The sequence below is a fragment of the Sander vitreus genome, chromosome 3 (genome assembly GCF_031162955.1).
Source record: "Sander vitreus isolate 19-12246 chromosome 3, sanVit1, whole genome shotgun sequence".
NCBI classification, from domain to species: domain Eukaryota; kingdom Metazoa; phylum Chordata; class Actinopteri; order Perciformes; family Percidae; genus Sander; species Sander vitreus.
Window position 1 is genome coordinate 8,941,889 of NC_135857.1, and position 24,159 is coordinate 8,966,047.

At 40.1% G+C, this 24,159-nt stretch overlaps 1 protein-coding gene across 3 annotated transcripts in view; it reads right to left on the reverse strand.

The window, feature by feature from the left end:
* Positions 1-2,568: 2,568 nt before the first annotated feature.
* Positions 2,569-24,159, reverse strand: part of aplp2 (amyloid beta (A4) precursor-like protein 2) — a 96,460-nt gene continuing 74,869 nt past the window's right edge. For 2 of the 3 annotated variants that reach the window (XM_078245887.1, XM_078245885.1), the window contains 6 exons: positions 17,064-17,163; positions 15,403-15,579; positions 10,960-11,042; positions 7,624-7,701; positions 5,132-5,287; positions 2,569-4,843 (listed from right to left, as the gene is read on the reverse strand). In XM_078245887.1, coding sequence (XP_078102013.1) covers positions 4,742-4,843; positions 5,132-5,287; positions 7,624-7,701; positions 10,960-11,042; positions 15,403-15,579; positions 17,064-17,163 — 696 coding nt within the window. In that variant the 3' untranslated portion in view covers positions 2,569-4,741. The remainder of the gene's footprint in view (positions 4,844-5,131; positions 5,288-7,623; positions 7,702-10,959; positions 11,043-15,402; positions 15,580-17,063; positions 17,164-24,159) is intronic. The other variant, XM_078245886.1, reaches the window with a different exon arrangement.

Here is a 24,159-nt window from a genome sequence, read left to right on the forward strand (position 1 = left end):
CCTATCAAAATAAAGGCCGAAATGCCCAAAAATATTCTTTAAAAAAATAATTGATTGTATTCGGAGATACATTTTTTTCAAAATAAAAAAGAATGAAATTAATAATGAATGTTAGGCCTATGCATTTTATTTAGCAGAATTAAAATGGTGTTGTTCTATCCTATCCAATATTTCAGTAGTTGTTTTTATCACTAGAGTCTAAACCAGATTTTTTCAGTCGGTCTGATTGTGGTGTTGTGGCTGGCCGGTTTTTGTAATCAAAGAATTTTCAGGGAGACCGGATGGTGCAATGATAGGTTCTTTATTCAATCACAAGACCTTGACTATTTTCTGCAGAAAATAACAATAACAAACAACATAGCAATCCTTCAGCATTCGTTTCTTTCATACATAGGTAGAGTGGTCATTTGACAACACAGGCATAGCATCCCATTACAAATCCCTGCAACCAGTGGTGAAATGTAACTAAATACATTTACTCAAGTATTGTACTTAAGTCCAAATGTTGAGGTTACTTGAGTCTTTTCTTTTCATGCCACTTTCTACTTCTACTCCGCTACATTTCAGAGAGAAATGGAATGTAAAATCAATTAAGCAAAAGTTCTGTTACTGGGGAAATATCACCTTTCATTCTGTGAAAAAAAGATCAGTAATGCTGTTCACGCCAAATTCCTACCCTACTTATGTTATGTAACTTAAAATACTCTTTAAAAAAGCCTCTTTTTAGGTGGAAGGAGTGAAAATCCTCAACATTTGCCTGTGTTCTGGTTTCAGAATGATGAAGTTGGAGAGCAGTTAGATACAAAACAGGATGTCAGCTCTACAGGATGATTCTTTCCCTTGGCAACTCTCGTGTTTTTCCCAAATGATGTACAGATTTTTAGGCATTCTATTTTAAAACGGCTTAAAGAAATAGTGCACATAGCTGCTGTAAATGGAGCATGCCCCTGGAAATCAGTCTGCATGAGATAGCAGAGGCCAGCTGCTCTTGGATTGTGCTGATTTTGGAGTTAAAAAAACTTCAAAAAAGCAGAGCATTCTTTATCGGAGAGATTATTGTGCATGGAGGTTTCAGGTGTTTGAGTAGCCTTTTCACTGTGGAGAAGAGGGTTCTGATATTCCCTTCACCTGTACTCATAATATTTGCATAATGGGCAGTTTTAGCTGCTGAGAGAGCATTTTTGTAATGGAGTATGTGATCTCTTGTTAATGAACAAGAGATTAAACGTTTATTTTTAGCATTGTTAAATATTAACATGAAAAAAATCCTTTTACTCCTCACTTTTCAAATTTCACCTTTATTGTTTTTGTGCAAATGTTCACAATCAATGTGATGGCCTGAACTGTGCTAACATACCATCATATATTACCTTTAGTGAAAGTTAACTTTCTTTAAAAAGGTTCAAAATGATTTCCTTATTCATTCCCTGTCAGGCAGTCTTTTGTGATGTGTTCACTCCGCATGTTCATATTGCTGTTATTACTGTTTTTCATGTTGTGTAATCTTGATTTGGTTTCATACAGCCTATTTTTAGTATCAGTCATGTGATCTTAGCTGGCTTTACGCTGCCTTGTTTGTGCAATGTAACTATGACTCACTGATGAATCACCTACAGGTTTGTTTCTTTCTTTTTTTTACATTCATGATGAGCCATAAGTTTCTGTTTGAGAAAACGGCATCCCCTCTAATGTGCAGGGGTAAAATGATTACATAATCCCAAATTGTAGGCTCGGTCATTTTAAGGGACTGAACCAACCCACTGATTCAGACACAGGCGGATTGCTATAACTAGGCAGCAGTACTTCTGCACTTATTTCTGTAGGCTACGAAATACAGGACAACCTTTACAAACACACCTTCAAAACTTTACTTTCTGAAACTTTGTTAATAAAGACATGACTAAGGAAAAGAAAACTAACCTTAGTAATTTTTTAATCCAAACGCACACACCCTTAAAAATAATGAAACAACAAAATTTGATAACTTTTTGATAATCAAGTCATCAAGTAGGCTAATTTGTAAGAAGAATGCCCCGAATCCACTGATTCTAGTTTCTCAAATGCAAAAATGAGCTTTTTTTTTTTTTGTCTGCTATGATATTTAATTAAATAATAATTACAAATTTCAATATTTTTGGGGTTTTGGATGGTTGATCGGGCAAGACAAGCAATTTGAATATGTCAAGTCAACCCCTGAGATTTTTTTCTTTGCTTATAATGTATACTTTATTAATCCCGCGAGGGGAAGTTACAATGTTTTCACTCTGTTCACACAGGCCTGAATTACACACACACACAGGTCCTACACATGCACTAGGGGGCTGCTCATGGAAAGGTGGGTTCGTAGCCTTGCTCAAGAGCACCTTGGCAGTGCCCAGGAGGCGAACTGGCACCTCTCCAGCTACCAGTCCACCACCATACTTGGTGGACTGGTGGACATGGTCCGTATGGGGACTTGTACCAGTAACCCTCCGGTTCCCAACCCAACTCCCTACTGACTGAGCTACTGCCTATATTTATCTATTTTGAGATTTAATGTACCAAACAAAACCAAAAATGACAGAATAATTGAAAATTAAAATAATGTTCCCTTTAATAGCACTTTTATCTGAGACAACAAAACTAGCCTGTTTAAAAACTCAAGCAACATTTTGTTTAATCTATCTATCCATCCATCCATCTATCTAAGAAAAGACGACACATCCATATGGAAGTTGTGAGTTTATTGATGTGTACACCCCCACTGTAACCATAAATCTGTTTCTATTGGTGTCAATCAAATTTCTTTGCATCACTAATATGCATATTATATTAGTTCCCGGTCCCTTCCCACAATCAAGCAGGCAGTTACAAGATTGAAGCCATTTGGGTGCATAGTGAGACAGTCGCATACAGAGATACTGTCACAGGAAGAGGAAAAAAATAGAAAACAAGAGAACAAACTTAAAAATATATATCATTTCATATAAGAACAATGCACATCACAGGTAATCCTCCGGAAAAAAAAGCCATGATTGCAACATCAACTATACAGGCCTACAAAGACAATACTAAGAGAGAGAGAGAGAGAGAGAGAGAGAGAAGAGGATTGTAGGATTCAGTTTACTCGTTTGTGTCATTCTCTACCTGTAAAAATACACAAATTAGCTCCTTTCCCCCCAGAAACCAGCTCTCCAAGCCTTGTCTTTCTGTCTCTGTCTGCCTGCACAGCCCTCCAGCTCCAAGGTGTCTTCAATTGGCTTTGATCCAGGGCCGGCCCAAGCCTTTCTCGGTACCCAAATCCCAAAATCCAGATTGCAAAATTTGTTATAGTCAAGTATTATAGTTAAGTACTAAATTTGGTATATTCAGATTCAGACAGCATTTGTTGTAATCCGAGAATTAGTCATAGCATCCCCAAATCCACCAAGTTGCGTACATTTTTCATTTGGGCAGCTGCTTACAGTATGTGTTTGTGCCTCTGTGCCGGCCCTGTTTTGATCTATCAGACTGTTCTACGCTTTATGACCAGCAAAGCCAAACAGTTGCTCCAATAACACGTGTGTACATCATCCCCCAAAGTTTGTTTCAAAGTAGTTTTTGCTTCAGATCATTTGTGCAAAAAACAATGAACCAAACCGAAAAAACAACACTTGTTTGTCAGTTTGTAGCATGTCATTGCCCGCTGTCACAATGTTTGTGTGCATTCAAATCAAAGCCACATAGGAACCTGTCAGATACATAGTATGGAGAGAAAAAAAGCTTCTCCGATACATTCAACTATGTAACACATGTCAATAGGTTGTTTTTTTTTCTCCATCTATTGAATTATACTGCTTCCCTATTGATAAAAGGTTGTGTTTGTGTGTAGGAGGGGATTTGTTATCACATTCACTTGGTAAGAGTTCAGAGTAGTTCTTGCGTGATGTATTTGAGCTGGGGGGTCTGTGCACACCTTCCTCTTCCCCGACTCTTTCCAACAGTGTGCCTGCAAACAACTCGTGACCACTAAGCTAAGAACCCTAAACCGACTCGTAACCTCTTCCCTGGGGGAAAAAAGGTGGAATAAAAACATCTATTCTTATATATATTTAAATTGTATATGTATATTTTGTCTGTTATCATAACAAAGAACAGAAAGTAAATAATTCATGATTTCATTTTTTTTTTTCTCATTTGTTGTATCACTGTACATTTTAATTGGTACAAAGAACCTTCATATACAAGCAATCTATTGAGAGGAGAAAAAAGAACGAAAGAAAACATCAATTCTTTTTTGAGAAAAACCATCAGAAACTGCATGGATGACACCTTGCATGATGGAAAATCAAAGTGTAGTGTTTGGTATGCCGGTTTGATGATGGCCACTCAAAAACATTTACATTTTTGCTTGATTTGCCTTTCACTTTCAAAATCAAAGAAAACGTCTGAAGAAATGTTATACATCTTGATCTGAGATAGCTGTATCGATAATTACAGAGAAATCTGCAGAATCACATTTTCCATAATGCAATATGGCAGATACATCACCTTTTCAAAAGAAACATGATCAAAAAAGAGCTCTATAATACAATAGTAGCAGTAGTAGAAGTAGTAGCATTTTTTAAGGATTGTTTTGAACAAACCAGTAAATGGAGTTTGGATGTATGCAAATGATTTTAACAATAGCATATGTTATTGGTCAGTAGTATGTTCCCCCTCAGGTTGCCGTCCTCTGTCAGACTCCACAGAGCCCCCCCCCCCCCACCCGTGCAGGCTCTGGTTAGATCTGCATCTGCTCCAGGTATTTGTAGGTGGGGTTTTCGTAGCCGTGGTTCTGCATCTTGCTGAGGTGGCGTTCCTCTGGTGTCAGCATGGGGTCAACCTGTGTGACACACACACACACACACACACACACACACACTTAATAGCTGACCCTAAACAAGGGCAGAACGCATTACCAACATGCTGTGTGTGTCGTATGCAAATGCTGTAGGGACAACAATCTAATTAGCCTTGCATTTAACCCATGCTCCATTTCCATAACCCCTGATAATTTAATCTGAATCTGACACTTGGAATAAGATGGATAGCAGTTCATTGAGAGCACTTATTCGGGTTCACACCCTCTGCCCAAATCCCCACACTCTGCTCCAAATAACAGGGGGCTTACCTCCACGATGCCATGACTGATGGTGCCGTATTGCCTCTTCCTCAAAAGCACCAGGCTGATCACAATAACAGTTGCTATGGCCACCGCGATCACCAGCAGGCCAATCAGTGCACTGCTCCCAAAGCTGAAGTCCTCTCCCAGGGGGCGGTAGGACTCCTAACAGGTGGAACAGGGGAGAGGAAGACAGAGAGAGCAACAGTGAGGAGACATTCAAATAGTTGTTCTCATGCCGTTATATGACTATTTGAGCTCCCGTCCAGCTAGAATGTACGTGAGTTCTTTAGGGCTGTCCCATCTTAGTCAACTAATCAGTGGTTTTGTTCTTAGTTGACTAAGATTTCTTTAGTCGATTAGTCTTTTTTTTTTTTTTATGCTTTTTTTCATGCTGAATGATTTATTTCCAGGAAACTTGTGAGCACATCTCTGGAAAAGACAAGATAGTTTGTTTTTTTGGAAGATTATGTTTTGGGCTTTTTTTTACCTTTGTTGGATAGGACAGCTTAAGACAGGAAAGTGGGAGAGTGTGGGGGATGACATGCAGCGAAGACCAGGTCGGAATCAAATCTGGGACGCTGCGGTAAGGACTGAGCCTTAGTACATGGGGCGCACGCTCAACCAGGTGAGCTACAGTACCAGGGCGCCCCAAACACCTGATCTGGTGGTGATTTTTTTGGTGCTTTTGCATGATTCTTTGTTAAGAAACTCAGTTCACTGAGTGTTAGATGACTAAGGATTTCTTTATTCGAGGACAGCCCTAGAACTCATATTCTTAATCTCTATCTTTATGACCAATGATCATGACAACATTAACTGTCTGACACAAACTATCTTCTTGGCTTGCTGTACTTACATGCATGAAGTGGTTCTGCTATGCTGTGCACTTTTACTATAATAGCTACAGGGATTTCCATTGCACAGCTATCTAAAGAGAAGTGTTTCAAGTCAAGTCAAGTCAAGTCATTTCTGTAATTTGAATTGTTATTTTTGTAAAGCTGTGGTAGGTTCGCACTCCTTGCCCTGATCAACATTGTTCCTGCTAAAATCTGTGCTACAAAATATCTACAGGGGAGGCGGTGAGTCAATTGTTATCTTGATCAATAGTCATGATAGAAAGACATAAGCTTTATTTATTTATGAGTACAATGCAAATGAATCAACACTTCTCTAAATGTGCTAGAGTTAGCCAGCCAGCTCATTTTGAACTGTAGTCCTAGTTACCTAGCATGCATGTCTTTATTAGCAGCCAGGTTGACACATACAAGAATGTCCCTTTAGAACAGGGGCCCCCCACTACATATATTGTATAAAATTGAGTTGCATAATAAACTGGGCCTTCGATAACGTGTAGGGCGGCCTAAAGACTTTACACATACCTTTTTTTTTTGTGCCTAGAATACTAAGCTTTTAGAATAGCCTAATAATTGTTGGCATGATTTTATAAATCATGTTTGAGTTTTAAAACATACATGAGGCACAGTTAATCTTTAGGATGAACTGTATCAGTGGATGGCTACGTTAGTGGCTACCTTACCTATGGGCCAGTAAGCAGTGGGGATTTATATTTGCTAATAATATGGTGGATTCATGTTAAGCCTTAACAATAATTTGGTGGCCACCCTGCATTGACTGCGAGGACACACTAGGGGTCCCGGGCCCCCTGTTGAAGATCCCTGCTTCAGAATATAGGCCAGTCATTTATTTATAAGGAAAAATAAGAGTAACAACACATTTGTGACAAATAAAATTGGATTATTCTGCCCTGCAGGTAAACTGATTGAAACTTTGCCAAGCATGGATAGCAAATTAGTTTTTCCTTTTTAGAGATTAATCTTGGTCAGAGTAGCTCTGAAATGGGGAGATGAAGTAACTCATGTTATTTCATAAAACCACAGTGAAGCAGGGACAAACATCCTGTTTTGGCAGAGGTTCTGTAAGACATGATTGACTTGTGATAGTATGTGTACACATGCGTGAAATGTGTCTTTGTGGGAGGATCGCGTAATATCTTTTGCCAATTCAGTATGAACACACCACCACAGTCGCCTACAGCACACACTTATCTTCACAATACCATCTGGCACATATGACACAAACTAATCATATGTAGACAGCCACTGGGGGATATTATTATTTTTTTTTTTACTGCTCATTCTCACACATAAACTGAGCGCACTCAGTTTGTGTGGATTCACATTCATCATATCATATCAATTAGATTTTCAAAATGTGTACATTCAGAGACAATCACATAACAAACATGCTCCCATGCAGAAATAACAAAAACATATTGGCCTTAACAGAAGACTTTAAAGAAAAACAGGGAGGGGATTCGGGTTCCAAAGCTGTTTTTTTTTTATTTATTTTTTTATTTATTTCATTATTCAGCTGCAGAACTGGAATCTCTGCACACTTCCTCCTTCTTTCATCTTTCTTCCCACTACTGATAACTACAGTTCCCCAAAGAGCCCTGTGGGGGGCACCGCTGTACTCACCAGCTCAGCATCATGCAATACGCTGACTCTCTCTGCACTGTAAACCATCTCTTTAACATCCAGAGACTCATCAATCACCTGCCAACACAGACAGGGGAGCCCAGGTTACACTCACCACAGTGTGTGTGTGTGTGTGTGTGTGTGTGTGTGTGTGTGTGTGATTGTATGTGTGTGAGACGGATAGGGAGAGAAGGAGAGAGAGAGAGAGAGAGAGGCAGGCGGAGAGCGAGAGGGCATGATTGTGCAGTGAAGTAAACTGCAAAGATTATCTGTGTTTGGGTGATGATGCACTCAGAGCTTTCTCGTACAAACTGGGAGGGGGGGGTGGTATGCAAGCATCCACAACAGACTCTCTTTTAGGCACACAGGTTAACAGGTCTTTCTTAACAGACTGTCAGTCACTCATTATTGAGAATCTGAAGGAGAAGAAGAAGAAGAAGAAGAAGAAGAAGAAGAAGAAGAAGAAGAAGAAGAGGAAGCGCTGTGAGTGGAGGTGGGCAGTGGTGGAAGAAGTATTCAGATCCTTTACTAAAAGTACTAATACCACACTGTAAAAATACTCTGTTACAAGTAAAAGTCCTGCATTGAAAATGTTACTCAAGTAAAAGTATATACGTATCATTAGGGACTCTATGAAGAAACATCCTCCCATTGTAGAAAGAGTAAATGATCCAAACAGTTGTGTGTTTAATGGTCTAATCATCTCAGCTGGACTTGTAGGCCCTTATATTGTTGGCTAGTTTCATTTATAATAAAACATCAGATTTTATAAACTACATGTGTTTTGTGCGCAAAAATCTTAATGTGTAAAGTAACTAGTAACTAAAGCTGTCAGATGAATGTAGTGGAGTAAAAAGTACAACATTTCTCTCTGAAATGTAGCGGAGTAGAAGTAGAACGTGGCATGAAAAGACTTAAGACTTGAGTAAATGTACTTAGTTACATTCCACCACTGGTAGTGGGTGTGTTCAGGAGGCAGAAAACAAAATCTACTGTTTGTAGAGACAGAGCAGTCCAGAGTCTGGTTCCCACAAAATAATAACCACGATAGACATTTGAGGTGACACCGCCATTTGTTATTGTTAACCTCAGATTGCTCCGTCTTAGAAGACTAGGCATTTTCAAAAAAGAAAAAAAAGAAACATGCATACATTCAAAACCTTGCATGACTCATATTCACACGCACACACAAATACACAGCTTTGCAGTTGGTGTTGGATTAGCATGCGGAACACAGCACACATTCAGCAGCCGAGCAGCGTCTGAGAAGCCATGAGGAGGAATGGTGTGTCTGGCAAAGGAAAGTAGCATGCAATGACTGCCGAACAAAGCGCTGAGTTGATCTGAATGAGAGGCGGCTGGCAGAGGCCGAAGAGAGACACGCAAATAGCCCAGTGTGAGATAGCTGCAACTATGACAACATAGTTACTGGATTTATTATCTGACTCACCAAAAGCGGAATTTAAGAGAGCTTTATGTGAAAGCACTGCATGTACCCATTCATTTCAATCATCCCCTCCATTGCCTCGGACTGAGGTCATGGTAATAAAACTAAACTAAACTGTCCATACTGTCTGTTGGAGGATATTTAACACAGGGAATACATTTCAATATTGCAACCAGGGCTGCACAATATACTGTCTTTTTTTAATCGACATCGCGATATTAGTCTCGCTTTGCCAGACCTTCCTCCACAGCGCTGCAAAGGAGGGTCTGGCTAGTCCACATAACATTCAGGGATTGGAGAAAAACGTGCTCTGGTTTATTGGCATTTCTTTAAACCAATCACAATCGTCTTGGGCGGCGCTAAGCTCCGCACGGAGCCGCTGCAAAATAGCCTCGGGAAGGAACTTGTTTTGGTGGAACGTGTGTACGTTCAAAAGTTGTTTTAGTCGTGCAACAGAAAACTCAGATTGGACAGATAGTCTAGCTAGCTGTCTGGATTTACCCTGCAGAGATCTGAGGAGCAGTTAACCATAGTCCTCAGAAATCCACCACAGTTTAGAACGCCAACACATAGAAAGAGGAAGGTGACAGATATTGGCGAAAAGACATGCATCCGGCGGAATTTCCAGCAGCACCGGAGCAACCCCGGAAGTGGAACGTCGAGGATATTGACTATCGCGATATCAACTGCCGTAATAAACATATCGCGATAGACACTCAGAGATTTTTTTTCTGTTAGTTGAAAGAAAATATCAGTAGAAAACTGCAATATAAAATGTCATTCTGTTTTTAGTAGTGCCTTTTATATTCAATTTCCAATTTGTTCAATAAAAGAATGTTGTTTCAATAAATTCAACAAGCAATTTGTTTTATTTGAGCAGAATACTGGAAGCAGCAGAAAGGCAGAACTGAGTACACTTTAACATCTGTTTTTATAATAAAAAGTAATATCGTTATCGTGATATTCAACAACAATATCGCATATTGCATATTTTCCACATATGGTGCAGCCCTAATAGCAATATTGTCTCGTCTTTGAGCAAGGCACTGAACCCCAAGTTACTAACAATGGGCAGGCCAGCTCCTTGCATGGCAGCTCTGCCACCATGGATGTATGAATGTGTGTGTGTGTGTGTGTGTGTGTGTGTGTGTGTGTGTGTGAATGGGTGAATGAGAGGCAAACTGTAAAGAGCTTTGTCTGGTGAGGCAGAAAGCTAGAGCGCTATATAAAAGCAGACCATTCACATATCTTCACACAGTTTCTCCTGCCTTTACCCTTGTGTTTTCTATTTCAGAAATATGGGTTTCTTTTTAACTACCTAATTGTAATTACCCAAAAATAACATGGATGATTCCATACAACGAGCTTCGCAAGTACAACAAAAGATCGGATCTCTACTTTCATTACATTTTGGGTGTTTTATTCAATTTTTTAGCATTTGAAAAACTAATTGAAATGTTTCGAAACAGTATCCTCACTCAAGGTTGACATATACCCTTCTGTGATTATCCTTCCTTTAATATTAGTCTAAATAATTCATAATTTCTGCTTTTTTAACTCCATGAGTCCATGACCATGAGTTTCCAAAATAAGTGTAAAACTTGTAATAAGTTGGCGTTAGCGGTGTTTATATATAGTAGTGAAAAGAAATGTTAAATGTCAAAAAAAGCGGCAAAAACATTCAAAAAGGGCCAAGTGTCGAACAAAGAGACAAAAACGCCAGATGTTGATAGTCAGTTTTGCTCCGGGAGGTCGGCAAGTGCATGGTCGAATGTGAGACAACACAAAGGTTAGGATTCAGAATTCAGCTCTCGGTTCATGTGTTGAGCAAAGTTGGAGAGTTAGAAAAGCTTTGAGGCACAGACAGAATGATAAAAGTGACAGCTTACCACGCTGTCGCTGATCTTGGGCTTGCTGTTGATGATTCTCTCCTCAGCACCTATCAGACCGTCTAGACCAGCCATGGCGGAGCCTGCAGGAGGCCAAGGAGCACAGTGAGTAACAGCAGAGCAGCACAAACCAACACACACAGAAACAAAGCAACAGGGATGGTGGTATTGATGGTGGACGGCTGCACATAGATATCCAGCTCTTTTTCCTCACAACTGTGGCGTCAGTCCCCTCAGTACACTGGTGACAACAAAGCCCTTTCTTCCATCGAGCACAGTGGGAGCACTGTGACGCTAACAGGACACTTTTTTTTTTACAAAGGCTCCGGTGTTTCGCAAATAGCTGCACTATAAACTTCCAATGACTCGTTAAATGAAACCCTTCCAAAAAATTAGCAGTCATCCTGGCATGTTGTAACCCTCACTTATCTCCGATTTCATGTTCAAATTCTTGCATCGCTGTAGTTCCTCATCTACAAACCTGTCATAGTCCCTTGAGCTTTTAACGGATGATTGTTTAAAAAGTAAGTGGCTAAACCCAAAAAACTGGGACCCGTCAGCCATGCATGTTAGAAGACTGATGGTTCTGGAATAGGCATAGGGTCTATTAATATACACAGCGCAGATATGCCATGAATAAATCAAGAGATGAGAGAAGAGAGAGCGAGCGAGTGAGGTCCTGAGTGATGTGCACCGTCGATGAGTCTGCTGTCGGCTGATTGTCTGCTGCTGCTGCTGCTAGTCAGCCAATGCCAACTGCTCAAGATTTGTACAATTGCTATGGATTTAGCGAGGAACAATGAGTGTTTTTGCGAGCCTCGCTCAACAGGAGCGCCGTCTGAAACTCCGATGGTAGCATAGGGCGCAAATGCGTAGGACAAAAACAAGGTACTGAAGAAAGAGAAACTCCTGCACACTGTTCTTGCTGCAGCATCCCCATTTATCAAAGAAAACTAACGCGTCGGTCCCTATGGACCTTCGTCAAGAGTGTCTCCAAATATTTCCAATTCTCTTGATGAAGGTCCAGAGGGACTGAAAAGTTATTTTTCTTTAATTTAAAAAAAAAAAGCAATACATTTTTTTTTTTAAATCTGACTCCAGCTTCTTAAATAGGAATATTTTCTAGTTTCTTCTCTCCTCTGTGACCCTAAACTGAATATCTTTGAGACATTTGAGGACGTCATCTTGGGCTTTTCACAGATTTTTCACCATTTTCAGACATTTTATAGAGCATACAACCAAACTGATTAATAGAAAACAACAACTAATCAACAGATTTATGGACAATAAAAATAATGCAGCCCTAAATTAGACCATTAATTCATTAGTCAATCAACAGGAAAATGAATTGACAATCATTTATCAAGCAAAGGTGGCAGATATTGGCTGGGTCAGAATGTCTTTTTTCTACAACCGTAAGGTTGGGATAGTACAAACACAGCAGAGGGACAGAGTTCTACGTAAAAACAGCAGGGGAGGTTGTGAAAAAATAAAATCAATACATAATTTAGATTCAGCTATTAGTGGAAGGTGTCTCTGTGCTTACCGAGCAAGATAACAAGGTTAATAGAAATTTAGAATTAGAGTACGTGTTAAAAACTCTACACAACATGCATGCAACAGACTTATAATCTAACGTCTAGCCTAGGTTCTCAGATACTGTGATTTTTCTTCTTCAATGTCACTGAATGCACCATTAACTTTTTACCTGAACAGCTGATGATATATGTTATATTTGGTATAATTATGATGTTATATTTGGTATCATTGTAATCCTGGACCATCAAAACACAGAGGCAGACATCACCTATTCTGTTTTACAATGTTTGGTTCAGGAGATATGATGCAAAACAATAATAATTTGGTTATAGCTGAAAGTAAGATGGCCGCAATGGCCGCCACAAGGCGTTTTTGTGATGGCTGCCTTTCTGAAAATGGTCAGCACCCCAAACTGTACAAGTGTACCAAATTACATGCTTTCATGAAAAAAAAGTGAACATTTCACCTCAAATTTGGCAAGTATGTCATCAGGACTATATGCTCAGATCAGACAAAAGAGAGGTGACGTAGCCACGTCCCTGTCTCAGGCTCGGAGTACAAATTGGGCCAATTTTCGATTGGGCTGTGGGTCAGCGGCAGAAACACAGAGCCTCAGACAGGGCCACTAAATCACACAGCTCCTGTCAGGAAGAAGGCGACTGATGAGGGGAGAGTGTGCGCGGGAGGGAGGGAGGGGGAATAATTGAGCAAGGTGGTTTGACGAATGCACTGAGGACGGGATGACAGCGAAAGCACGCGCCTGAAGACCTCTGTGAGAGCCGAGCTATCTCTACCACACTCGGAAGCCACTACTTTACTACTCAGCATGGGGGTGATAATCTTGGTATGATGAAAAGCATAAGAGCAACTGAAAACCCAACCACGCAGCCCATGATGTGAGTCATCAAGAAGAGTAGGAAAAAAATTAACCATTCGATGGCTTTTGATCAAATAGAAATGGTGGGAGAGAGAGAGGATCTCAAATTGCACCAAAGGGAAAGGAGAAGAGTGGAACAAAGTAGTAGATGGGAGATGAGGGGAGGCAGAAAACAAGACGCAACAGAGGCACCAACCTTTCTTGAAGGCACGTGGGGAGTCTGATAGATCGCCTTGGAATTAGAAAATGAGCAACGGAAAAACAGAACAGGAAAGGGGGAAGGAGAGAAGAGAGTTAACTTAGGTGAGAAGAGAAAAGGCAGGATTATCAAGCTGTGTTAATTGATTAGGGAAAGTGCAGGGAAGTTTGAGACAACCAAACTGAAGAAAAAGGTAGCCGTTTTCATTGTCTGGCTCTGTCTAAGCCCTCTGGGGTGTTGGCATGTATATTAAATGTTCCTTGGGGGGGGGATTTACTTGTAATTCGCTGAAAGCGTTCCATCTATCATTTTTTTCCTGTCTTTGAGGGTTCAATATCCTGTTTGGCACAAATTTGACAAATTAAAGAGCCATAACTGCTCTTTTTTTCCCCCCTCCAAAGCGTTTGGCTCCAGCTCAGAACCAAAGCCTGAGGCTTTGTGCACATGTCTGAACTTCAGTAGTGCTGCGTTGAAGGCACGGCCACAGGGAAGTGTGCAGGCACAGATACGGTAAGTCCAAACCCATGGCTCCATGGCAAATTTGCATCGGCATAAAAACACACAGTAAACCTATTCTCCCTCACTGTGCAACCGCTCTGGCGTGCTTCCTTCAGAGAAACGTATACATTAGGGGCGTTGAAATGAATCATATGCTACGATACATCACGATGCAGACCTGGACGATTCTGCATCGACGCAGTGACAGACCATAATCGATTATTGCCTACTGATGGTACTTGTTGATTCTCCGGTCGCTGCTTTCGTTGTTTCTGCCTTTTGTCTGTTGTGTTCAGACTCTGCTACATTCAGGAAGTGTCTTTTTTAAGAGCAGATACATAAATGGAGGGTTCAGATATATGTGACTGCTTTAATTTGTTGATGAAAACAGTATGAAGTAATATATATAAAAAATTTATATTGAGGAGGTGACGCATTGTGATATCGAATCGATTCGAATCGTAATCAGGGTGCGATTTGTGAAAAAAGCAGGGGGGGGTGTTATTCGATCATGCACAACAAAACAAAACATGCAGGAATAAAATCCCCCTTTCAATATCATGGATACAGATTCACTCGGCCAGCCATGCTAAAACACTTTTTATTATAATTGATCAACTTCAATATTCAATGGAAAATAATCTCTAAATGAAATAGCACAACGTGGTTTCAACATTAAACACAGCGTGTTGAAGCCGGACAGCAAAGTTCACTTCCCAGTGAAAACTAAAGACTTTCACCCAGGAAACGCTCGTTCGTTCCTCTGGAGTGTTTTAGTCCAAACCACCATCTTTTTCCTAAACTTAACGAGTCGTTTTGGTGCCTAAACGTCGTCACGGCCCCTGAATGCGGTATATATATATATATATATATACATACATATATATACATACATATATATATATACATATACATATATACATACATATACATATATACATACATACATATATACATACATACATATATACATATATACACACACACACACACACATATATATATATATATATATATATATATACATATATATATACATACATATACATGTACACATATATACATATATATACATATACATATATATACATATATATATATACACACTTTGAGGGGGGGATACATTTTGGATAAAAAAATAATTCAGCAGCGGCAGGGATATGTAGACCAGAAAGGGGGGGAATTCGCACCCTGACCGTAATGGAATCGTGAGACCAGTGAAGAATCACACCTCTAGTATACATGCTTATTATGGGCTATTTTTCTCCACACAGCCACAATGTTGTTCATGGTGCTGCTTGTGACTGTGTCTGAGGCTGGAGCGGCTCACCCTCTGGCTCTGAACGGGACCCCAAGGATGTGACCTGGAAGGGCCGGTAGGGTTTGTCCTCAGACACGGGGACTTCAACGCTCTCCTCCTCCGACGACACGGTGACGTCTGGCTGGGACTCCGAGATAGACGACAGGAACTGGTCCATGTCAGCTTTCTGCTCCTGGAGCAACTCGTCTGCAGAAAAGGGTACATGAAAAGAGGATGAGACGGCCTGGCACACAGTGGTGGAAGAAGTATTCAGATCCTTTACTTCTGTAAAAGTACTAATGCCACACTGTAAAAAAAATGCTCTGTTACAAGTAAAAGTCCTGCATTGATTGAAATGTTACTTAAGTAAAAGTATGCAAGTAGCATCAGGAAAATGTACTTGAAGGTTTTAAAAGTAAAAGTACTAAATGCAGAAAATTCCTCCCATTTCAGAAAATGTAAAGGACCAAATAGTTGTGTTTAATGGTCTAATCATTTCAGCTGGACTTTCATTTATAATAAAACATCAGATTTTATAAACTACGTGTGTTTTGTGTGCAGAAATCTTAATTTATTAAGTAACTAAAGCTGTCAGATGAATGTAGTGGAGTAAAAAGTACAATATTTCTCTCTGAAATGTAGCGGAGCAAAAGTAGAAAGTGGCATGAAAAGAAAAGACTCAAGTAAAGTACAAGTACCTCAACATTTGGACTTAAGTACATTCCACCACTGTTGGATCATGCTAACACCTGTCAACCTGGGACATGACAGCAATGTGCAAAATGAGTGTCGCCAATTATTGTTAACGGCGCTTCTGCTGCGAGAGACGTCTGTTCCCATTTCTGCTAACTACCAATTAGTATTTCTCTGTGAGCTATTTTCCGTGTAATTCTGCTCATCTCCCAACAGGATGCTGCATGGTGAAAGCTGTGACCCAGTTCTGTCAGTGCACCCGCTCCACTTTTAATCTGCACCGCAACACCATGCTGTGGTTCCTTTTATGTACCAAAGGAAACAAAAGGAGATAATGAAACATGCTGGACATTGCCCGTCTTAAATCGTACCACTGGAGATGAATACATCCCAAATACAGTTTACAGCTTTAGATCCAATTGTAAAAACGAGAGCTAGTGAGCAGAGCCCCTTAAAAACAGAGAGTAGGCGGGCGGCCTTTTAATCATCCAGTAGAGCGCTCTATGTAGGCTAAGTCCTTTGCAGTGGCCCGGGTTCGAATCCGACCCACGGCCCTTTGCTGCGTGTCATCCCCTCTCTTTCTCTCGTCCCTTTCCCGTTTATCCACTGTCACTATCGAACAAAAGGAAAAGCCCCCAAAAAAGAATCTTAAAAAATAAATAAAACAGAGAGTAGGAGCAGTATTAACTCTCCCCCCCCCCCCACAAGTTACATACCGAGAAAAAGACAATACTGTACTTTTCTTCTCTGATAATTGGTTTACAGACAGTGCTAAAGCCTGTCCAGTGCTCTAGATTTGCGTTTCCCTTTGCACAAAGAGAAGACTGGGTTTTTTGTGTCAGTTTGCAGCAGATAAAAGCAAAAACATTCACTGAGGGTCAGAGGAAATGCGATGCATTGGCTTATCTGTCTAGAACATGTGCGAATTCCATCACTGTTTTCATTTCACTCTCATTCTTATTACAGCCTCTGGGCTTTTTTCGCTGAACACGACTCACCAATTTCATCCTGAATCTCCTCGGCCACATAAGGTACTTTGTAGAGCAGAGATAGACTCTGGTTCATCCTCTCGTCGATCACACGCAGGTGGGTCATCACCTGGTGTTGGAAAAACAGACAAACAGGCCGTCATGGAACCAAAATCCAGCTTTAGGATGACTTCAAAGTAAAATGCTTCCCTGTATGGAAATGATGGATCTTGGATCATTCAAAACACAGGACAAAATAATCAAGATTACCATTCACATCCAGGACTGCAGCTAATTATTGTCATATTTTTGATAAAACTATTACATTTGATGTGTTAATGGATAAACAAATATAGCATGCTGGCCCAATGGTTAGCACTGTGGCCTCACAGCAACAAGGTACCGGGCACGAACCCTGGTCGTCCCGGGCCTTTCTGTATGGAGTTTGCATGTTGTCTGCGATAGAGAGTAGTCCAAACCCCCCCCCCCCCTCCCATAGTGCTTTGAGTGTCTATGATATTATTATTAATAGTTTAGTCTATAGCAGGGATACTCAACTTGCTCTGGCCGGGGGTCGCTTTTGTAAAATGACAGGAGGCCAGGAGCCAGTTAATGAACAGACATTAATAATATTTATAATATAATATCAGATACACTGAATAAACATTAAAACGGCCCATAACTCATCTCCCTTTGAAATTCTTTATTTACAAATAATATAGGGCTGGGCAATATATCGATATTATATCCATATCAGGATATGAGGCTAGATATCGTCTCATATTTTGGATATTGTAATATTATACAAGTGTTGTCTTTTCCTGGTTTTAAAGAGCTGCATTACAGTAAAGTGATGTCATTTTCTGAACTTAGCAGACTGTTCTAGCTGTTCTGTTATTTGCCTTTATATCCACATTACTGATGCGTAAATATATTTTGTGAAAAAACACAACTGTCAAACCTAGAATCTCATCGATATCGAGGTATTTGGTAAAAATGTTTGTGATATTAGATTTTGTTTTTATATCGCCCAGCCCTGTTTTCAAATGAACTGACTTATTAACTAAAGTAACTTGGCACAGGGATTGACACTAGGCCTATATGACAGCCAATCAGATGTTTGTATGCTCTCTGGAACCTTATTTACATTCAAAGTATTCCCAGTGTGACTCCATTTGTTTTCATTGTGAATGAGAATATGGTCAGCAGGCCACCCGCACCCTGTTTCCTGGATTACAGAATGCCATGAAATAAGAACAAATGGCCATCGTGCGTTCCCAAAACCCTGGGTGTTATCTTTAAAGTGCGTATTGAGTCTGGAAAACAGTGAAGAACACAATCCAATTATGTTTATAATGATATACGATTGAAAAGAGCTGATAATCCTTACGTTGGAGAAGCAGGAATTGTTTTGATAAAATACTTGAAATGATTAAACATTCATTCAAATTGCTGATGAATCATTTTATGGAATTTGACAAACCCATTAAACTGAGTAATCGTTTCAACGCTAATCCAGTGACAAGTAATTACAGCGTGATTTGCCAACTATTAGTAGAAAATGTTCATCCCAACGGTATTTATCCAAAAGCTAACTTTAACAAACCAGAAAATACATTCTTCCTGTTAGGAGATTTGCACAGGGAAGCAGTGAGAAACATGGTGGTGCAGTGAGATAATGCATTATGAGAAGATTGGAATTCATCTTCAGAAACAAGCGTCAGCAGAACCAGAAAAAAATATATATAAATAAATAAAGAAGAACGCAACAACACATACCATAAAGGAGACGGAAGATGATGAAAAAGCAGAGGAAGAAGTCGTTCCGTATCTAGAACCTTGATTTAGTAATGCTTTAACTCAGTCAGCAACATCATGCCACATGTGCAAAATGCAAACAACTACAAATCAGTATATGTACATATATTAAGACACGTTGAGAATGATTCCCATTTTCTTTTCTTTTGTCCTTATTATGATGAGTTAAGAACACCTATCTTACATGAAATGTCTGTTCAAAATCCTGAAATGTTCTGGCGTACTGATGATGACCAAATGGAGTGGTTGTTTAGATTTAATTATATATATATATATATATATATATATATATATATATATATATATATATATATATATATATATATATATATATATATAAGTTGGCAAATTTTGTCTCTAAAGCATGGCAAAAAAGACAAGAAGATTTATTTGTTGAATTTATGTTGTTATTCTGGTATCGGGTCGCTTGTTTTTGGGCACGACACAATACCGGTAATAACATTATTCATTCATTCATATATATCTTTTGGATTAATGGGTGCAACCAAGAAACCGACTGTAACATCTCATAAATGTAATAAATGACTATACAGTACAAAGCTAGCTGTTCTCTGCCCAGATTATAAATGTTCTGCAGGGAGAGTCATTCATGTTCACAAATGTAAACAGAGCTGTCAGAAATGGGCTTTCTGCTAGAGAGCACATTTTCTTAAGATGAACTCAGACTCGCTCACAGCCAGCCGACTTGCAGACATAAAACACGTTGCTGCATGTAATATTCAAATCAGTCTCGAAGCTTAGAACTGACTTGACAGGATCTACTGCCTGTCAGCCCCAATGATCACCACTACATCACACTTAAAAACAACAACAACAAAACTCTTTTGATCCAACAGATACAAAACTTTGTGAGTTCCAACATTTTTTTAAATAAATCCTCCAGTTGCTTTCTACCAGCAGCACGATGTTTGTAGCAGAGGAATATTTCCACATTTTGGCTGCCAAAGTGGTTGGCAGAATATGAAAAACTCCCAGCCACTGACCAGCGCTTGGCAGGTGACTGGTGTTTATTTCCCACTATGATGACTGACTATTTTAATCTTCTAACACATGGCTGCAAAGCAGCAGAGCCAGCAACAGATGGCAGTAATGCATCTTTCCTAATAAAGGCTGGTTGCAGCCCCTGTGGCACCTTCCTGTCCACGTTTGACTAACAATTCTCATTATGAAGATTGCATGTCCCAGAGTTGGAGTGGAGATTTCAATGCATCAAGAAGGCTCTGGTAAGCTACACAGGTGAGGCTTTTCTAAAAAATAATAATAATAATCTTGATCCTAGAGAGGTTCAGATAGCATTCTTTCCTTCCGATACCTTTACTTGAGTATTAGCCAATACTGAGTACCGATCTGATACCAGTGCGTTAAGAAATATGTATATGTACTATTATGTATTTATTTGTAAGGCATTTTATGCTTTTTTATTTAGACAGAAACAGAGAGAAAAGAGGAGAGAGAGTGGCAGACGTGCAGCAGAGGACTCAAACCCTGGCTGCTGCGGTTAGAACTTAGCCTTATTGTATTTTTGATTTTGTATGTCTACATTTGTCTATATACTTTGGTTGTGGTTTTATATAAGCCGTTACAGGTTTCTACCACACCCTCACATGTATTTTTGTATTTCTTCAATATAATTAGTTTTTTTTATGTTCTGTTAAACAAATAAACTGAACTAAACTAAACTAAGACTTAGCCTTATTGGTACGCACCATACGAGGTCAGGGCTCTGGTTAAACATGTGAAACATTAAAGGACAAATCCGGCCCAAAATGAACCTAGGGGTCAATAACACATGTGTACCGAGTCAACCATTCTCTGGGATCTGTTTTCATGCTAATCGAATGTGACCAGTTTTAGCGCAAACCGTTTATTAGCTTATAACGCCGTGTAACCAGTAACCAGCGACATAGCTCAAGCACGGAATTCGTCGTTCGACTGGTCGTGACTGTTTTCCCAAGATGGCGCCCGCCTGTATAGTAAACGGTACCATCTTTATAAACTATCTTTTTAATAAACTGTCTGTACACCTACAAAGTTCTCAATGCTTCGGTTTACATGTAGGGACCCTCATTATGCTACCGTGGATGTGTGGTGCTATTTTGAGCTAGTGGTATAGAAATAGCAATTTCTTTTTACTTTACCCGTGCCCCGACAACTAGCGTTATAAGCTAATTAGCGGTTTGCGCTAAAACTGGTCACATCTGATTAGCATGAAAACACATCCCAGAGAACGGCCACCTGTGCAGAATCCAGGGTTGTGGCAGAGACATTTGGTGTCTGTGTATACGCGGTGTGCACGGCCGTACGATTCAAGCTGTTGAACCAATTTCTCAATTTACCTGACGTGGCTGAGGCACACGCTATAGCGCACCGCAACTCCACTACGCACCTTGAGCCACAAGTGTACGGCTCACTGGATGGGACCCATATATTCCGATCCTTCCACCATCCGATGGATACCGAACTATAGTCATGTGAGTTACGCGTTTGCTACGTCACAACTTATTCGGCAAAGCTGTTTCCATCTCCCATTTTGCGCATTAACTCTTTTTCGAAAAAGGCAAAAACCACCTCAAGCGAGCGTAAAAACTTTTTTGCCAAGTTGAGGAAGTTTTTCTGAATTTTGCCGTTTCCATCAATATTTTCTAACGCGATTCTTCTAAATGCGCATGAAAATGACGTTGATGGAAACATGACTACTCTTAACGGAAAAAGAACATAAATATAGTAAAGTAGATTTTCTTTGGGGCTAAATGATGTGGTATTGGATCGTACTCGCCAATACCGATACCAGCATTTTAGGCAGTACCTTTTCTTTTTCTGGTATCAGTATCTACTTGATCCCAGAAAGTCGCATAACACAGTTACATAAAGCACAGCAAGCCTTTTGTTTACAGAGAGCTCTTTTGTAATGCACTTCTAAGTCGCACATGTCAAATCCACAGTCACACAAACTGAAAAATGCAGATTTGAACATGCTGCAGGATTGGCTGAGTGAAGACATGTACACAGGAGCTAGGCTTGACAAATAAACAGCGTGAAAGCACAACAATACAGATTGGCTTCCCATGACTGAGCACAGAGGCTCACTGCCTCCCAGATACCACAATTTCCTCTAAATAGCAACCCTGCGGCCCTTTCCCCCCCCTCCTCACTATGTCTATGTTGTTTCATCCATCTGCTGTGTTATCTGTAATGGTGGTGGATAACTGTAAATGGTGTCAAAGGCCGTTGACACAAACAGGCGAGTACATCTTACAGAAGAGCTGCAAGCCAAATCCCTGTGCACTGGCTCAGAGTCCATCATTACACAAGACCTGAGCAGTGTTAATCTGAGGCTGAGGCTTAAGTGAATGAAACGTCCTCCCTCCCTCCCTCCCTCCCTCCCTCCCTCAGACCAGCCTACTCACTCCTCCTGGGCATCAACTCAGAGAAACACACACTCTTTCTACCTCCTACTCACTTAGAAACAGGGCAGAGAGGAGCAGGCTGAGACACCATTATCCCTCCCTGTCTGAGCGGGAGCAGGAGGAGGGTGAGATCTCAGAGTGGCTCTGCATGAGGTTTCACATTAACTGACTCAGCCTTTGATACAGTACTTCGAAACAGACTCAGGCTACATTGACATTGCTACATTTTGGTTTAAAAAGGAATATCTTCTGCTACGTTTCCCCCCTCTCATTCCACCTGCTCTGGCATTTCTGAGCCTCTAAACCGGAGACATTTGGAAACACTTCTGACCCGTTTTTGGTTTGGAATCTGCGTGGTTGTGCTGCAGTCTCAACGGCCGCAAACGGAGACCATTGGCAACACCGATAGTGACGCCAATGTTTCGCCGCCTGATTGGGTCATGACGTTTCGGTCTCTGAGACTAAGCTACTAACGTTACCATGGCAACCACCAGCAGCAGGCGGAGTCTACACGCAGCCTCCTGTTTATGTCCAGTATACCAGAATGTTGATGAGATATGAGGTTCGGGCGTGTTAGTTTAAACGGACATTAGATCTTGTACTGGAGCTACAAACACTGTTGTGTGCACGGAGATGGCTTTTGGTTCAAAACTCCGCTTAAAAAACAAAATGTAGCAATGTAAATGTAGTCTCAGGAAGGATGCAAAACCTCAAACTACTGGCAGGTATCGATTAACTAAATTGAACTATACAGACCTAAAGGACTACACAGTTGATGATCAATTAGTTGTATAAATCGAGGATCCTTAATTCAAACAAAAATGCCCAAGATTTGCTGCAGCTCCAGCTTCTGAAATGTATGGATTTGATGTTTTTCTCAGTTTGTAAATGGTATATTTCGGAGTTTTTCCCTGGTTGATTTGACAACCATTGTGGAATGGTCTAATCAATGAAATCAAACAGAGCCATAATATAATACAGTTCAAAAATAGATTCAAGAAAACAATCCTTGACCATTACAGAAAGGTGACCTGAATATATTACTGAGAATGTACACACAGTACAGTTGTATGTTGTTGTATTATTGTAAGTTACTGTACGACCTACAATTTTAGTATGCTGTATGTGCATAGCTATTTATTTATTTTTTCCTGTAATAATATAATATGGTAAAGTAAGGGCTGGACTTTATAAGCATTATGCTTCTGCCTGCTCCTTCTCCAATTGATTTGTATATGATTGTGTTTTATCTTTGTGTTTTATTTGTTTTTTTTAATTGTTTTTTTCACACTTCAGTATCTACATAAGAGTGACATGGCACTGTCATGAACACATGACACTGTCATTACACAGTCATGACACATGAACCCTAACTCTAACCCTAACCATAACTTGGCATGACAAAAACCGAATGACACTTACTAAAAGAAGCGTTATGTCATAAGCGTTTATGCCTTGTTTTTAATGTTTATGACACGTTCCTGACAGTGTCATGTCACTCTTATGTAGATACCTTCAAATAAAGTGTAACCGTTTTTTCTCTTCTAGAGTTTTAGTGCGCGATCACTGAAGGCTTGTATCATGTGGACGCCCCGACAGTGTTGTTGTCATTACTTAGAATATTCTCATGGGGGAGACAGAAACTACGCACTGTAGCTTTAAAGTATGTTAATTAGGGGCGCCCGGGTAGTTCAGTTGGTAGAGCATACACCCCATATGTAGAGGTTTATTCCTCGACGCAGAGGACCAGGGTTCAAATCTGACCGGTGGCAATTTCCTGCATGTCTCTCCCCTTTCATGTCGAAGCTGTCCTAACGATTAAAAATGCCCCGTAAGAGTAGTAGAGAGTAGTATGTTTATTGTTCAAGATAAATAAAAAC